The 18794-nt window shown below is 38.8% G+C and overlaps 1 protein-coding gene across 5 annotated transcripts in view; it reads left to right on the forward strand.

The window, feature by feature from the left end:
- PITPNM3 (PITPNM family member 3) overlaps positions 1 to 18794 on the forward strand; it is a 114673-nt gene that overhangs the window by 76138 nt on the left and 19741 nt on the right. For 3 of the 5 annotated variants that reach the window (XM_074844951.1, XM_074844953.1, XM_074844955.1), the window contains 3 exons: positions 5187 to 5368; positions 7109 to 7278; positions 12504 to 12674. In XM_074844951.1, coding sequence (XP_074701052.1) covers positions 5187 to 5368; positions 7109 to 7278; positions 12504 to 12674 — 523 coding nt within the window. Of the gene's footprint in view, positions 1 to 4821; positions 4888 to 5186; positions 5369 to 7108; positions 7279 to 12503; positions 12675 to 18794 lie in introns of all 5 variants that reach the window. The other 2 variants (XM_074844950.1, XM_074844952.1) reach the window with 1 other exon arrangement.

Genomic DNA, 18794 nt, shown 5'->3' on the forward strand with positions numbered 1-18794 from the left:
CACGCCTTGGTGTCTCCAGTAGAAATGGATCTCATTGGAAGAGTTTGAGACACAGAAATATAAGAGAGTTTTTTACTTCACCATTTCACATATGTCAGGGGCATTTGTGAAACTAAACTAGTTGGAAATAAGGATGACACTGAGGTACTCTCAACTACTGCATTTAGGCACTAGAAGCTTCTTTTTGGAGAGAGAGGGCCTGTTAATTTAATGAGGCAATGTAAATAAGGAATTAGAATGATACATTGTTCTACTACACCGGTGAGTATTTGTTGATTTGTGTGTTGTAGTCTGTTTTCTGTATTTTAGTTTCCAATATACACTAAATAACGAAGTCAGGATTGTCTATAATAGATAGTGACTTCTACAGTATAGACAGAAATGTGAATGATGTCTGAGATCATGATGATTGTTGTGTGTACATGCTTGTCTGGGGCAGTATTTGAAAATTTACCTGCATGTTCAATAAAAGAATCTGTAGTAGAGCAAATGTCACTCTGCTCAGACCAGACTAGTAACTCTCGCTCTTTAAAAATCAGTTACATTTGTAAATGTCAAGATACTTAACAAAGAAAACTGGTGGTGTTGTCATCATCATTTTATCACTCCTTGGGTTATTAAAGGACAGAGGGATGAAGTGAACTTGGTCCATCTGCAGAAGCGGAAACCCAGAGTCTTATATTAGCAATCACAGTACTTGGTTGGGAACACTGTCTCTTAGAAGAAAAAGATTGTTCTTTTTTGTTGCAACAGCTAAAATACTCATAATTTAGAAGTAGGCAACTCTTCATTAGGATTAATGGCAAAAATTAACCATTTGCTTCATATGGATCAAAATAAAAGCTACCTGTGAGTGTCTAATTCAGATCCCACTATTGATACCATTTTACTGCAGATGGGATTTTCATTGTGGCATGTGGGAGAGTTGAAAGAGCTTGTAGCAATGGAAAACAAGCTTTTTAACTGTTTAAAATGCAGCAAATAGTCTCTATACTGATCACCTCAGCCTTCTATGTGTTTCCTAATGTCTTTTTAAGTGATTTAGTGTAATTTTTGAAACTATATCTCACTCCCTGATCTGGCTGATATAAATGTTGAATTGGCTCAGTCTCTTTTGCGGTATACAAGAAAAGTGTCGTGAAGGCGAACCTAAATGCTCAAACCAATGAGATTAAAATCTGGCCAGGTCTTCTGAATAGGTTTGAATAAGGGATTTTTTTAACAACTTTTTTTTTTTTTAAGGTATCAGACTACAATAAATTTGAACACTTTTCACCATGACACCACAGTGTGCAGACGTTTTGACATACTCTTAGAATCTGATGTAATCTTCACCATTCAGATGCAGAGAAGGCCCAGATGGTTTAGAGAAGTTAATTTCTCGTAGTTCTTCTCACCAAATAACCTTCTGTCTCCCTGAAATGGTTGTCAGGCTTTCCCTATTGAATGGCCGTTCAGTAACGTGTAAAATGAATTTGGTCCCAGTTCAGTCCCCAAGGGACTATTATATGAACAGCTCCAGAACTGGCACTAACTATAGTTCCCAGAAATAAGATTAATTATTCATTTGTCACAGAAGCCAGGAAGTCCTCTTGGCTGTTGAAGAGTGTGGGAAGGTCAGTCTCATAGATCATATACTGCTTCTGTCTTGGTTTCATTTTCCTGCAACTCATCTACATAATTCTGGGGAACAGATTAGGTTCTTCAACATCTCTTCTTGACATGGAATCTCATCCCACATGCACAGGGATGCTAATGTGCTCCAGTACTGAGTGAGGTTATGGGAAATACCTGTCCTATGAACTTGTTTTTTCTGTAGCTTCAGAGAAATGGATTCATTTAGCATGTCCTCCACTGACTGTCTGCATGACTTTGGCCAAGTCTCTTGATTTATCATGCCTTGGTCCTCATCTGTAAGCCTTGCACTCTTTCTCACATCCTTTGTTTTGTCTAGTTCAACTTCACACTCTTTGCAAGTTGCTTAGAAGTACTGGGCACGATAAAGTCTATATTCACTTTGGGCATTTGCTGTTATGAATTGTGAAGAGTGTTCCAGTGACACCTCAGCAGGGTAATGCAGTGGCACAATGCTATGTCCAAGAAGACAGGTGCAGGGAGCAGTGGTGAAGAAAATGTCAGTGAGCATGGGGAGAGAGTTATATGCAACAATGAAAAGAACAACTTTGAATGCTGCTGTCTTGTACAATGCCTAGCCAGTTTCCCAGTGACCTTCCCTAGGGTTGTCTCACAGAGATTTAGTCCCTTGTCCTGCTAAAACTACTTTTTTCTTCCCTTTATTGAACTATCTGTGGCATGTATGCTTTGGAAGACCTGAGTTTTACCCATAGAAAATCAAGTTTAAAAAGTGTTGATTTTGATCAAAGAAAATGAAGGCTTTCTCCGGCAGTGCAATAATGGTATGCCACTTCCCATTAAGTCGCTTTAGGTGATGGTTATTATTCTAGAGTTTAAAAAAAGGGGGAAAAAAGGGATGGGGGAAAAAAAAAAAAAAAAAAAAAAAAAGAAAAAGCAACTAGCATTCTACTGTGTCTCTGACAGAAGCGTCATGCCCAGTAAATCAACATGCACAGCTGACATGACAGGTATGCTAGGTTAACCTTAATGATAAGAGCATGGAAGAGGGAACTTGATGCTTTTCCCACACAGTATTGTTTCGAGACTGTCAAACTCCTGCAAAATTTGACCTGTCTGAGATTGTCTTACCACACAAGAGAAGAACGCACCTTCTGCAAGGAGAACCTGTTATTGATGCCTAGAGATCAAATGTGAATCGTTGCCAGCTTTCAGGGATGAAGATAATAGCTTCCATTACTAAAAAGTCTACTTAGCTAGTTCTGTGATGACACAAGCTAGTTTTTAAATACTGTGGAGAAACATGGGTGTGATTAAGAGAAAAACATTTGGTGTTATGTTACTGTCAACTCTATGCCTTTCCAACAGCCAGCCTTCTTCCTGAGACCACCAGGAAATCAAGAGACCTAAACAAAAATATTTATATTTTTGTCATATCAAATATCATATTTTTTATATCAAATATCACGTTGAGTTCCTTGCATCTGCTTTCTTGCTCTGGTACCTTCAAGGGTGCCCATTTTTCTCAATCCATTGACAGGAGTTATTTTTTAAAAATTAATGGGAGCTGAGATGCTGACGTATCTGCCATGTGATTTTAATGAAGAACCTTAAAATGGCGCCAGGGTTTTGGTGAAACTCTGAGCCTTGACAGCACTGATACAGTTTTCAGAAGTCACTGATGCTATGATGTTTAAGAGCTTGACCCACGGCCCATTTAAATCAATGGATTTGTCAGTGCATTTCAGGGGTTCAATCTCTAAAAATTCCCTTTCAGCTATGTGTATGTGGATTCATCTCCATTTTGTGTGCGACCTTGAATATTCTTAGGCACTAATAAATTTATTCTTAGTAAAAACACCCAATTGGAGTTTTAGGCACAGTTTGCAGAATATTTGAGGCATGCAAGTTACAATTAAAAATCATAGATATATTGCATTTTCATAGCACAGTTGTTTGGGAACAAGCTAGAGATTAGAACTCATCATGAAGGCTAAGAGGTAAAATACCTTTGCTGAATCAGTTTGAGATAATCATGAAATGCGAGCAGGTAAAGAAATGTTGTTCACTTATGTTCTTGAGAATTCACCTATAAAAAGTTGCTCTGTAAGAAACTCTGTCAGGAATACTTTGCTTATAGGAATTTTGGCTTTGAAAGGTCCCTGGTCTTCTGGAGAATAGAGTTGCTAAAAAGAACTGATGTTACAACGGAGCGTCAATGTAAGGTTGTCAACTGTGGGGCAAATCAAGGTACATGGAGTCAGTGTCAGGCTGAAAAAAAGATTGCTGATACATAAAAATAATATAAGTAGGGCCTGTAGTTGGTTCTGGCTTGAACTCCACGGAAGCGCGTATTTTAGGTGGAGGCTTTATTTTGGTTTTATGTCGCTTTAGCACACAAAATAGTGGGGGCAGTCAGCTGCCAACACACAGCAGGAGCCCTCACCTCCTACCTGGCCCTGTGGAATAGGTCTCTGCACTCATTAACAGTAACAACAACAACAAGTGAGGCTTACTTTTAACATTGTGGATACGTTAGTATTATGCTAAGTAAGGTCCTAAATCTTAGGCAACTTTCATTTAAAAGTTGGCATGATGTGAATTTTGCTATGTTACTATGAAATGCAGAAAGAGATTCCTATATGCGTTTTTCATTGTACCATCACAGGAATAATTGTGAACGTGCTGGTCCTAAACTAGTCTTCTGCAAATGCTAGTTGTATCATACCATCCCATGAATTCTAGTACTGCATTGTAAGATTTAGTAGAATATGGATGAAGACCAATAATTACACAATTAGAAGAGGTTTAACTCTATCTGTTCTCCCAGTGTGCCTTGTTGACGTTCGTATCTTTGAAGTTTTGTAAAAACAGCTGTCGGGCATTGTCTTATTTTGTTGATCTGAATGGAAGGAGTTTTACACAGAATTGGATTACACAGTAGCTAAAGAACCAGATCTTGCATGCCTCATCCACCTGGATCTCACCCATGAATGGAGGAATTCAGTCCAATGGCGTTTGTTTTAAAAAGCAGCCTTTGCAGGATGCAGGAATAAAAGTCTGGGGGTAATAGGGATATGTCAGGGAGGATACTGGTGCAAGCTGCAGAAGTGCTGAAGGAAATGAACAATGAATAAATCTATTTCCTATTTTAAGGGGTACCTTAAAGATATGGTACCACTGGTCTCCTCTTGCATCCCGCAGAAGTTCCCCTTCTTAAAAAATCAGGTCCCGCATCCATGGAACAGGATGAGCAACACCATTAATGTTGTAATGGGCATTTTGTACCCGCAGGTAAGACCCCTTATGATTACCTTATGATATTTATACTTCTCTAAGAATGATGAAGTCATGAGGGATAAAGCTTTTGTGTTACTCCTCCCCCCCCCCCCCCCCCCCGATTCTTCTTCCAGCTTTTAGGCTTCATCTCTTAATCTCTTCCCTTATCTTCTACTGCAGAGAGAAAGTCTAACCCCTTCCATCCTTTCTTGGATAAAGTGAGGTCAAATGTATAAATGCAGCCATTTCATATAAGCGCTGTCGTATTTTGGTCACTGTCTAAATCTTCCTTTTGCTCTGTTCATTCTCCGAAGGATAATCCCCTCTTAGCAGAGGACTCCAGTCTGGGTGGCAGCAAACGCCTGAGCAAAAGCAATATTGACATCTCGGGAATCATGGAGGATGAGAAGCCAAGGCAGCCGTTGCCTAGGAAACAGAGTGACTCATCCACCTATGACTGTGATACTATAACCCAACATCATGCTTTCCTGTCTAGGTAACTAGTGTTCAATGACTGAGTAAAAGAAATGGGCTTGCCACTGAATGCAGCCTGTCAGCACCAGAGCAACAGAATCATTTTTACTGTTTGTGGTGGAGGTGTGCTTAACGTCCCTGTATACCCCTCAAAGAGAAAACCACAGATATAGTGATTCTAGTATGAACTTACTCATGTGTGGAGAATTTTTTATTTAATGTTTATAATCTTTATTCAGTTGTGAGAGTTTTGAATATGCAAAACTGAATGCGAGTAGTTCAATTTTTTCAGTGCAACCCACATAAATCAAGATGGATGAATGCTTTGTAATTCTAAATTTCTGTTACGTCTTTCTTTCTAAATATCCCTCTGACTTCACTTACAGGCTTTCTGTTATTCTGTAAAGAGTGAGATAATTGCTTTAGGTACTTCCATTGGTCCATGAGCTATTCAGATCAGATTTAAAACAAAAAACCCCAAACCTGCATAAACATTTGGCTTAAATGAGGAGGAGGTTGGGGGAGGAGAGTTAACCTAACTAGCTTTTCTGAATCCTAAGAAACCTTTAAAACACAGATTTATGGAAACATAAGCATTCCCTTTGTCTCATTGTTTCTGCCTGTTCTATTTAGTTTTTTACTTATCTGAATGCTGTGTGCTTTTTTTTCTTCTATCCATCATCTGATTTCCTTTATTTCATTGAGAGTGATGCAGAGGGAGAAGTTTTATTGTGTGTTGAAGTTTCAGTTCTGCTACAGTTGAGTATAGTATGGACTTACTACTGTGCTTTACTTCAAGTCTGGCAGTTTTGTTAGTAGCAGTTTAATTTTATTTTCTTGCTTTGCTTTGCTTTTGTTGGCTATTCTTCTATTTTCAAACCATTGGGTTTTTCAATGTGTTATAAAGTGTCTTCCCTCTGAGGCAGGATGGGTTTTTTTTGCTTATCTACGACTGAAAGATTTTTTTGGTCACTTTTACATTTTTGTATAGAAGTAGTACTATATTATGTTTAAAGCACAGTGTTGGCTTGTATAAAGCACTTGAGACTTCGAGGATAATAGAATAATTAAAAGACAAGGATAACAGTTTTCTTCCAAGCCTTTTTTCATTTCCTGTGTATCTGTGATTTTTGAACTGAAAGCTTTACATGCAGCTGGACTTAAGCAAGCAGATAGAATAGTGTTCTCTTTCATTGACATTTTGATCTCCTCTAACTTTAGGCTGTTGCTAAGTTATTGAGGAATAGTTGGACAAACACAGGCTAAAGATGGCAGAAAAAATTCCTTGGTAAGGTAAAGAGGAGGGAAAAACCCCCAAATCAAACCAAACTGTGTCATCCTCTCACCCACCCGGTACATAGGAGAGAGATTCCAAGCCTTTGGTTTCCTGTCTGAGACACTTAGATAGATCATTAAGACTTTTTTGCCTATGAGCTCGTTTACTGCAGTTTAGAGGTGCTGTGTCAGTGTGAGTAATGAGGTTACAAAGATCTTCAATCTTCAGAGTCCTTGTGTAACTTACCAGTAAGTATTCTGTAGAATAACTGTAGAAAACTTACATGTTGAAGGTAGTAAATTTACTGAAGACACACTGGAAATCATAAGTGGCTGCTATACTGCAATATCTATCTACAGTTTAAGGCATATTGCCTGGATCTAGATACAGATGCTAGAGCTTTGTAAGCAGCCTGTTTTGGGAATGGATTTTTTTCTCTGGATGCCCTCTTCATTATTGTTGAATCAGTGCATTTTCTCTGCTCAGCATCCACTCAAGTGTGTTGAAAGATGGTGCAGACTTTCCTCCTGTGAATTCCAGTCTCTCAGAAGTAAACTTGGGCCGATTTGAATTCGAGGTGTCTGATTTCTTCCTCTTTGGATCGCCGCTCGGTTTGGTGCTGGCCATGAGGAGTACTGTTCTGCCTGGCCTGGATGGTAAGCTCTGTCTGCGGTTAGAATACAGGCTGCTTAATGGTCTTTGTAAACAAAGAGACTCATATAAAAAGAAGTAAATAAAGGGGCCTAGTTAAAGACTGGGGAGTGAGACGAGTTTCTTCCTCTAAAAGATGGGAGTGTTAGCATAGGGAGGTACTGAGGTGATGAGGGTTGTTCCGGGGGTCTCACTGCTCACCCGTTTACAGTATTGTGTCTTGTTCTGCTGTCAATCATATATTCTGTGTCATATAACATGAAGCTTACACCTCACCAAGGATCAGTCCTTGAAAAAGATACCAAAAATAACATCTGTGCTTGGTTCAGCATTGCATCTTGTTCATGTCTGGCTTCATGGGTAAACTTTGCCCCTGGGTGTGTTGGTTGTGGGCCATTTTTTCCTCTCTGGTAACAGAGCCTAGTGATCAAACACATACAGGATTTTTTTGTTTTATTTCTGAATACATCTGGACTTTTCAATTTTTCAGTTAAAGCAAGAGCTTACATTTCAGAATTTAGTGTGTGTTTTGCCTCTTTGCATTGTATGAGGTTTGGATAGCACAGCATCTTCACAGAAAATGATACGTTCATTTTTCAGGTGAGGGAGAAAAATCAGTTGCAATAGTGAAATGAGACAACAATTTGGGACTCCCGATTTTTTTCTTCTCAATTTGTAGACCTTTGAGTAATATCATTTGAGCTTTCAAAGTCACATTTGATTGTGAGAGTAAAAATTGTGAGAGAGTAAAAAAAAAAATATAAACTGAAAGTAATTTTACCTGCCATAATTAAAAAAATTACCAAACCCATGTCTTTCAGAGCCTTTAGAAATCTGGTAGGATTCTTTTAGCAAGTTTCATGGACTTACCAGAGAGCATAATTAAACTCCCATTTTGTATTTCATTCCTCATATTTGCAGTACTCAGTTTTCTTCAAATAAAAAAACAAAACCAGAGCTCAGTTGAAGAGAATGGGAATTCATATATGTATTTTCCCACAAACTAAAGCTTTTTGCTTATGTGAAAGAGCTGTCAGAGGAACAAACAAGATTATATAGGTGGAGGCTGGCATTGAAAACTGCACTACAATTTGGTTTTCTGTCTTAGGGATTTCTTTACAAGATTAGCAGCACTTCCCTCTGAAGGTGGTGGGAGTTTTGCTGTGGGGTTTGTGGCAGGGAGTTGAGGGGTTTTTTTTGTAGGACTTCACGTGGAAAAATCTATCAGTATTAATTTGCGTGCATGGATTCAAATTTTTCGAGCTAGAATTCATGTTTTTGGAAGATGTTGTGGTTTCTGTTTAACGAATCAGAATGGACACATTTACTCTGGAATCACATACGAAATAGAGCATGCCTCTGTTTCATTAGATACTTTTTTAGAGTCTTTGAGGACAAATGGTGATGAGCAGATGCCAGTTACTACGCAGTAGTTAGAAAATCCTGGGAGTGTTTGGTACGAGAGTACTTCAGCATCAGACAGGACACACCTTTCCATACAGCCAGTGGTGGCTGTCAGCCGCTGACTGTGTGCAGTGAGCCCTCCATCAGTCAGTCCTGATGAGCACAGATGAAATTCACATTTCACTTCAAGGGAATGTACACATGTATTGAAAACGTGTGAAAAATTTAATGGAATTGTGGCTTTTTGCAAGAGAGATTGCTCTGAAGTGATACAGTTTTTGTGTGTAATTCTCTGTGCAATCCGAAAGTCTTTCCTTGAGTGCTGTGCTGCATGTGAAAGCATTTGTGTGTTCGTAAGTGTGACAATTATATTTAAAAGCCATTGTTGGCCATAAAAACATGCCTTTTAGAAGTAACATTGGATTCACAGAGGTGAGAGCTGCCTTCCTGACACCTAATATTGTGCCCTGGGACAGGGGAAGCTCTTCAAGTTGATCATAACTTTTCCCTGTCTGAAATCCAGGCAAAGCATGAACAAGGTAAAAATGAGGCTACTCTGATTTGTCTGAGGTGGTAATTTTAAAAACGAAGTGACTTCCCGTATTTTGACTGCATTTTATATAAGTCCATAACGCTGTTTTGAGCTTGAAACTTATCTGTGTTACTGAGGAAGGCTGCAAGGCAAGAGAAGAAAAAAAGAGACAGCTTTTTGACTGGTAAGAAGGAAATTTCTGAAGGTTACTACGACTCTGATTACTGTATGTGCTTGCCATTTATCGATGGGAATGTATCAGTAAAGAGAAAACACGATGTCTTTAAGTTCTGATAGCTTTCTTTGTTAAGATGTCTGAGGTGTGGCTTACAGACAGTGAAACTGGTAAGATTGGGACAAGATATAATGTGGAATAGCCACAGTTTTCCACTTGCTACAGGAGTCTAAAGCAAGCTCTTCTGCAAAGCAAGTGTTCCTGTTACCAGTTTGGAAGAAATTAATGTACCATACAATTACATTTTTACCTTTAGATACTGGAAAGCAAAGAGCAAACACAACTGCTGAGTCCCTGTATAATATTTTGGTGGCAGCTCTGTGCACAGGTCAATGTTCCCTTCTATATTTAAATTTATAGTGGGTGAATGAGATAACTGTAAAGAATTGGGATTAGGTAGAGATGGATGGCAAATTTCAATGCTTAAATACTTGACTGGACTGGACTGTATGTTTCTAAACTCTCTAGTGAATTGTCCTTCTTTCCCCAGCCTCAGCTCTGGTACCCTCCAGACACTTTGACAGGAAATGTCACATTAATTACTAGTATTTTAAACTATTTTCTTCAAATTAGCTTTCACTTCCATCCTCCCTCTGGTATCCTGCAGGGAGCATGCTTTGAGAGCAGTTCAACTGACCGACATTTCAAACACATTCCAAGGTGAGCAGAGTCTACATGAAGCATAATTAGTCTTTAGAGGTACATATGATAAGAGAATCCCATTTTAAAGCGATAATTATGGCATAGTTGAGAGGAAAACAGAAAAATTGAAGCCTGTATCATGAAGACATTTGGAAGTTAGTTGAGAAGAGTCAGGTGCCCTTTTTACTGAAATGGAAGGTAGAAAGCTACCTGGAAATGTGAGAAATTAAATTCAGGATGTTTTTATTTAGTTGTTTTGTTAGAGTCAGTTTTTAAAATAAGAGGGAAGAAAATTATATCCAGAGGTTTGCCTGTTCTCTCTGCAGAACAGATGTATTTTGTTGTGTTTTACTTTCTGAATATTTATTTATCTTTACACCAATAAGAGTGTGGCTAAAACCAAATCTTCATTCCAATTTTTTATTTTCTTGCCAAATGCCTTTTAATTCTCTTCTGTCGAATATTCTGTTGGTCCCTTAGTGCTTCCTTGACAGTTCTTCTGGTTACCCTCTAAGCACTCTGTTCTGTGGTCCTCCCACTGTCTAGTGTTAGTTCTTATTTTCTAAAGTACTGATCATTTGTGTGTCTCTGCCAGACTCTTTCGGTCTCTTGTGCTGATTATCCTTGGAAGAGGCTTGCTACCCTACAAAAATGTCTCTGGTTTTTAGAATTCTGAATATTATCATGATAATTTCGTTACATCCACAGAGTGGCACTGTTTGACCGTAGGATGGTGTGGTGGTAGAGCGTTTTGCACTTGCTCTCAGTGGGAATTAATACTGCTAAATGCCACAGTAGTAGGAAGTAATCTCATTTGGAACATGATGTGCTCTATTTCTTTGCCAAGTTGGAAGAGGGGTATGAAAACTGCTGGTAACTCAGAGGACATGCTTTCTTGTTGCCGCTAAGTATCATAATTTGCCCTATGCTGACAACTTTCATAACCCTGCTGTTGGCGTTCCTAGCTTTCTTTGTCTCTGTCTGCCTTCTGTGCACACAGAAGGCAGACAGGTACAGAAAAAGTCCCTGTACAAGAAGTATTAGCATGTGCAATTAGGCAACTGATTTAATGACATTAAGCACTTCCTTTATGTTTGTCTCTGACAGTTAATATTAAGCATGATGAGAAAGAAAGAATAAACCAATATACCACCCACTAGGGAAGGAAGCTCTATTTTAGTAGGATAATACCCAGTTTACTGCTCTATTTTACAAGCACTCGATCCCTAAATACATATGTCAAAGTTATAGGCTTGCCAAAATATGGTTTTAATTATAATGCAGTACAGTGCTTTACCTCACAGAATGTATTTCACACTACTTGAGCTCTGCAAGAGAGTTATACTTTCCTTGCAAAGAATTAATTCCTGCTGTGCTTAAATGCTCTCACACATGTGACCTGTTTCCATTTTTTTTGGCAAATACTAAGAACAAAATACATCTTGAAGAAAGCCATCAAAAGTAGTCTTGGATCTTTGCAGTCTTGCCGGTGTTTCCCTTCTGCCTCTCTTGTGACGCAATTAACTGAATTAATGGGAGAACTTACTCAGTTTTCATAGCATGATAAACTGATGGCTGCATTTTGTACCCTACTTGGAAAATATGTTAAAATAGTGGTTTCCCGAGAACTGTGGAAAGGTACTTCACAGAAGAATCTCACAGGCCATAGTTTTTGCATACACCTGGCTTAATGGTGGGAAAGGGACAAAGGTGGCATGAAGCTCCTATTTATTTGATAGTAGGAAAGAGAAAAGATTCTACAGTGTCCTCAACAAGCAGTCTATCTCCCACTTTCTTTTCATCTGCTACCAGGTGTGCTGATTGATGCACAGAGCCATCCTTTCTAGGAAAATCAACATACAACAGACATCAAAAATAGGTGTTGGTTATCCTGCAGCTGGGAACCTGGTAATTGCCACTGATAACAATCTTAAAATGTTTTACAAAGAGAGCTTGGGGGAAAAAAAATCCACAAAGCTTCACTTAATGCCCCCAAAGACACCCACATTGTTCACTTTGTGCGACAAAAATCCTGCAGAATTAAAGAGATGTTGCACCATCATTTTGCTGGTAAATATTTGAAGTGCTGAGCATCATAGCTGCTCAGTAATGCTCAGTAGTATATTTACAAGATTTTTAAACTTCTTTTTCCGTCTCTCCATCCCTCCATTTCTCTGGCTGGTCTTCATGTCTGCTACATGCCTGCATCTCAGATTGTGAAGTCTCTGTAAACTCCTTTGCAGTGAATTGTTCTTTAGGTATGAAATAGCAAGCAATTTAGTTAAATTTCTTGTAGCCAGAGGTATGTGAGTCTGGAGTTTGCAGAAGACCATATTAACCATCTTTCTGTATAGACTCCTTGAAAATTGTAAAGGGGCAATACTGAACTCTCTTTCTCTGTCTCATTGTCATCCAAGTATGCCAGGTCCGCCCAGCCTGCAGCCAAGTGTACAGTTTCTTTCACTCTGCTGACCCCTCTGCCTGCAGACTTGAACCGCTGCTGGAGAAAAGGTTCCATCTCCTGCCTCCCTTCAGTGTCCCACGGTACCAGAGATACCCAGTTGGGGATGGAAGATCTCACCAGTTAGGTACAGTGCCTGTTTTCACAGCTCTCCTTACCTGTTGTTCTCTTAACCGTTCTCTCCTTACACAGCTCAAGAGGATTTGAGATACCAATGTGCTAACATGCGAAAAACAAGTCATCTGGGACAGAATGGCACAGATGTATTTAGCAAGTGTGGAACTGAAGAAGATGCATAGAAGAAACAATTCTTGCATATGAGCTTTGTGATACTAGTTGTGTTCGAGGGGTTGGAAGGTGATACCACTGCTTTAGTTGAAGTGTCACTTGAAAACTTCCATGTCTGACTGTCATTTTAAACAATTTAATTTTACAATTAGTTGACCTTTGCCTAGCTCTTGAGATATTGTTTCTCTTCATCACTTGTGGTTGGTTTATTGAGGATATCTACTAGGACAAGTCAGAGCACTGGACGAATTGTCTTTTGATTGCTCTCTTCCTAGGTAGGCTACTAAACAATAGTTATGTTGGGTAATAAATGTTTGAATCCAGGAAAAAACAGAAATAGACTGATTTGTGGGGAGGAAGGAGGAAGATGTGGATGAGTAAGGTGCTAGTAGAAGGAATTGTCCTGTTTTGACTATAGAAAATGAGATAAAATCATATAGGTACGAAGTATCTTGACTTGTCATGTTATGCAAAAAAGGCATTGATCATTGTGTATCTGTACATTCATGCACATTAGAATTACTATTTTTGCTACAGATTCAGACATGAATTAAAACCTCAACAGGGTATTTCAAAAGGCTTTTGAGGATTCAGAGTTTAAGGTTGGAGGCTAATATAGTAAAACAGCAGTGTTTTCTGTGTGTTGGCACTAGGAGAATTGTATCATTGGGAACCTGTTCTGTGCATAGGATGCACGCAACTCCTTTGTTTTATCTGCTCAAATCTGGTGTACACTGGATGCAAATCAGTTTGATTAAATCAATGTTTCAAAAACAACAGTTGATCTTTGAGTTGCAGAAGGTTGGTTTCTAGGTGTTGGCTTCACTGAAATGTGAAGATCTGTCTGTTCCTCAGGAATTCACTTAAGGAATAGCTAAGATGAGGGGAATATGCGTTCTCTCCTCACCCCTGTGTCTGAGTTTTCAATGGAAACATATACCCTGCTTTGCATTCTGACTTGCAAGAGTTATAAAGCCTGACTGCACTTGGAAATCCTGCTGGTTAGTTAGGCTCAAATTCTGTCACTGAGATAGATCTAAGGCTATCTTGGAAAGTTGAACCCTCCTTTAAATAACTGTCATAAGAAGAATGGTTCCCTTAGGCTGCTTTTCACATTGAAAACCTTGTGCTGGTACATTTTACCAGCTTTGTTGTGTTAAAGTAAACCCTTCACATACAGGGATTTGTGAAGCAGAGGCTTTGTAAGTGATTTGGGAACAACTGGTGTTCTATTTGAGTTCATCTAAGGCACTGGGGTCAGAAGATTCCCCTACAGAGCATGTAAATCTGGAAACCCTGTCTGTTGGATGTATTATAAAAATTCCTGAGTACAGATGATAAGCAAATGTTCCACTGTACGGTTTTGTATTGAAACCTCCGTGCAGAACTAAATCATTGCTGTGCTTTACGCATAGGCTGTGTTATGTTTCAGTGAATGTGAAATCTTCCCATTTAAATGCAAGTGCTTTGAGATCCTGTTGGAATTTAAGGTTCTTCATTCACAAAGGATTAATTCTACTGACTGTATAAATTTTTTTGGCCTTTCTTAGGTACCTAGGCTTGTGAAAGTATTTCTTAAAATGAGAGCCTTTGTGGTGTCAACTGGAATGGTAGTTTACTAATCAGTTATGATAAGACCTAGTTAGACCAAGCTCTAATTATTATGCACTGCCCAAACCAGCCTTTTCTGATAATCTTTCATGTCATTAAACAATCTCATTCCCTGTTCCTTTTCTTATAAGAACTGATGATTAAAATAAGAATGATTCTTTGTCTGCCTGACATTCCTGATAGGTGCCTCTGTGGAAAAAAATTCTGATCTGGAAGCCACATGAAAAAATTTACTACTAGAAGAGAACTTCACCATACGATTCATAGGAACGGTTCAGTGGTAACACAGGCTGGAGAACACGATAAAAACTGGGGGGTAGATTTCCTTAGCTGTCTTTCAGTTCTTGCCAATCAAATGAAGCTCTTGGAGCCAGCTTCTCTGTGCATAGGGTTTGTCTTGAAGCTTTTAGGTTATCAAATTTACTTTTTCCATTGAGATTCAGGAAACATATAAGACTCAAATGGCAGGATGTAAAGAGCAGGGCACACGTTTATCTAGACAATTGCCTTTTGCATCCAGCAGGCATCAATACTTATTACTAAGTCTGCCCCCAGGGTCATTCAGTTTGTAGTGAGGTGGTATTGTTTGTGTGTGTGATGGATTGATCTATTAAGAGCTTGATGACGATGAAAGCTGACTCTTACTAGGCTTGATTTTGACAATCACAGAGACTTGCTTCCCCCACAGAATTATTCCTCTTTCCTTCAATTACTTGGTCAGTTGCAACCAGATCTTCTGTTGATACAATTCCTGATGTGGATGTGATGACATTATTAGGCTATTGATAAAATAGCTTAATAAAATAAAATTATTTGCAGCATGATTTAAATTCAGTTTTCTGAATGTATAGGAGAGTCAACACATTCTATGCAAAGAGTGGAAAAATTTAGTAAAAGTTGAGGTTAATTTCTGAGATATCTCTGACCTATGCACCGGATAGATAGAATGGAAGTAGTAGCATAAGGCATCCCACTTTTTCAGAAGTCACCTCTTAAGGGGGTATTTATCTCTTGTTGCTGTGATATACAGACAAGTGAAAGTAAAAGAAACTGCATTGAAAGCACTGCCAGACATACAGAGCAGGTGGAGAAAACATTTATCTTCATAACTCTTTTATCTATGATTGCTGACAGAAGACATAGCAGTGGATAATGGTTCAGACAAAAATGCGATTTATTAATTGGTGGAGTGGGGTTTTTTTGGTGTGGTTTTTGGGTTTTTTTTCCTATAAGGGCAAGGTACAAAGTTCAGGCTGTATTACAACCCAGAGAAAGCCATGCTGTCTTGACCTTTCATTAAACAGCAGCTTTCTCAGCTGCTGCCTAGTTGACATTTCATAATCAAAGTGCTTTTGTGGCTACTAGAAGCAAGCCTTAGTTTTGTGGCAGGGCTCTGATCTACCATCAGTCGTGTCTTCTGACACTTAACTAACATGTGGTATATAATTCCTTTTTTTGCTTTGCTGCTGATGACATCATGCATTATATCTACTTGAGGATTAAAAATATGGTTGTTATGTATTAATTCAAAACACCTGGTTTCAACCCCTCCTACTTTTTTGACATTTGACATAGCAGAGCATAGATAATTGTAATCCTCTTTACTGTTTGAGCACCTACCCTGCATTTTACTTTGCAGCACAACTGAAATAATTGCAGAATTCTTCTCTTACAAGGTTTAATTTGTAAGGAATGTGCAGGAATGCCAGTCCAGACTATGACTGATCCAACTGGTCAGCTTCATTATGGATAGATAGAAGTAAGGTCTAAAAGCACACTACTTCTCAAATTGTTTATGCATATAATAAAGTATTGTTTATTTTGTCTGGAGATAGTTATTGTGTGACCTCGAGGAAGTCGCTTCGCCTCTTGGTATTGGCTGTAACTATAATAATTATCTAAGATGAAGTTCTATAAAATGATTTGCCTTTATTTCTTATCAAGCATGACAGTAAATTTAGATTGGTAGGATAAGAACCTCTAGTGACTCTCAGAGCCATGAGAAAGGTTGTATTTGGTTATTTAAATGGAAGAATTATACAAGTAGACTGTCCTAGTCAAAAGTTGAGCACGGGACTTTTAGAAAAAAGTAGTATTACATGTATTTTATTAATCTAATCAGTACTCTCTGACCTCCTTTACAATTCAACAAAGACTTGACCTACAGAGATGAAAGCAGACTGCCCTAACTGTATAAAATAAAGATAATTCAGTAAACAGGGGAGAAGAAACTGCCAAAAATGCCTTCCATTTCATTGATTTGATCTCTTCATAGGGAGAAGGGTTACTGAGCTTAGAATAAGAGCAGTGCAAAATAAACAACAGGTTTCAAGGCCCCTTACCAAGCTAGTCTTAAGCTAGTCAGTAATATGGAAGATGCTAAGAGATATGTTGGCTGACAACATGTTTTCCATTTTGTGCCAAATTACTATTTTTACTTCTCCTTCTCCATTTTAGGGGGAATGAAAAAACCAAAACTCTTACAAAATTATGATGGGGGAGGAAGGATTAGATTAAGGTCAATTTACGACTCTTTCAGCATAGCAACAACTGTTCAGAAGCAGAAAATTTATTTTAAAAGCGCAACCTTTTTTATTTCTGTTAATCTTTTGGAAGGGGAAGCAGAAAGTATGCATCAGAACACTGCCAGTCATGTGCACTTCATGGTGATATAGCTCTCATTTATGGGATTCCTTGCACCTTCCTCTGTGGAATTTCCTGTTGGTTGATGTTTGCATCAGGGTTCTGGTTCAGACAGACCCCTAATGGGGTGCAGTTTGGCAGCTTCCTCGTTCCTTATTGCTTATGTCCGTAGATTCTGCTACTCTCTTCAGTGAGTGATTTGCTGTGGTATATTAGGCCACATGATTTAGGGTTTGTTGTCAGAAGGACCAGGTACCTTGCTGTTCAGTATTTAGTATGACATTGAATCAGACCTTTTGCTTCTTTGTGCTGCTTCTGTCACAACAAAGAGTGTATAATACTTCCTGATCTTGTGAGGTATGTAATAGGAAAGCAGCATGGTGTTTTCTTTTTAGTTGTCTGTGTTGGAGTTTGTATAGTTTGCCTGAGACAAGGGAAGTAATAAAATTATCTTTCCATTCTTTTCACCTCCATCAAGCTTTCCCATAGCCACACATAGCTTTCCTTACTGTATTACGTCAACAAGATTCCTTTGAAGGAAACAGTACATTGCCGTTTCTTTAATGAAAACTCAAAGCACATGTTCCCATGGAAACTGCAATTGAACATATTCTGTCCAAACTACATGCCCATCACAAAGTGTTAGAATTTAATTGTTTCTCTGATTCAGTTGCAGGGCAGCTCCTTGTGTTGTGTCGTGCAGTTTTGATATTCAGGCTTATGTCAAAACAAGCCAGAATCTTTCTAGCTACATCTTCTTTCTGGAAGGGAGGAGACTGTAGGGAGCTACGCTGCTATTCCTTTTCATTCAGTGGTGACATGTTTTACCAGTTCTGATAATCTGTAGACACTTCCAGTGTGTTTTTTTTTTCCAGTGTGTTTTTTAAAAAGAATGGTGTCCTTGAAAGCAGCAACTTGTTGTGTTCTCCTGTGTGCACCATTGAGGTATTCGCTGCATTGAGGGTTGGTAAGACTTGAGAAGTTGAAGAAAAATTTATTCCACACCTCCACTACATAAAAGGATCGTATGACATAGTCCCCAACCCAAGACCATGTGAAAGATGAGCACAGCATGATTACAGTTATTTGTCTGAACGGGACTGAAATGCGTTCAGAAATAGAGCAATACATCATTAAGGGCTGTCTGCTTTCTTTTGTATTATGTGCATTGAACTGGGTCTCCTTTTTCTTCTGTTCACTGTTTTAATCTCAGCAAGAGGTTTGTTCTCTGACAAACAACACTGAGGAGTCAGCTGCTTTTGATATGCACTTTGCTGTATACCCTATCTCTCAGTTGAAGTTCTGCCTTTTCTGGGTACAGGAGGGATGTGCAGGCTGCTTCAAGCAAAATTATCAGCAACGCTTTTATTTAAATGCACGTCTGTTCTTACGTGTTTCAGAACACCTCAGGAGGAAGGCTGTGTTTTGTTTCATTAAGTAGAGGTGTTAGCCATGGCCCATAACTTTGTAAGAGTGGCTTGAATAAATGAGAATTCTGTTCCATTTGGGAACATGCAAATGAGTAGACAACCTTGCTTGAAGATTCTCTTTCTAAAGTCATTTTGCTCATGTCAGGAAGAGGACAAGAGAAGTATCAGAGACTCCCAGGGCTTGTCTAGCTCTTCTCAGAGAATGACTTTAAAATGGATAGTGTTGAGTGTGAAGTAAAATAGCCTTCCAAAATCACTACCTAGTTTGGAAGGTC

The sequence above is a fragment of the Strix aluco genome, chromosome 19 (assembly GCF_031877795.1).
Source record: "Strix aluco isolate bStrAlu1 chromosome 19, bStrAlu1.hap1, whole genome shotgun sequence".
NCBI classification, from domain to species: domain Eukaryota; kingdom Metazoa; phylum Chordata; class Aves; order Strigiformes; family Strigidae; genus Strix; species Strix aluco.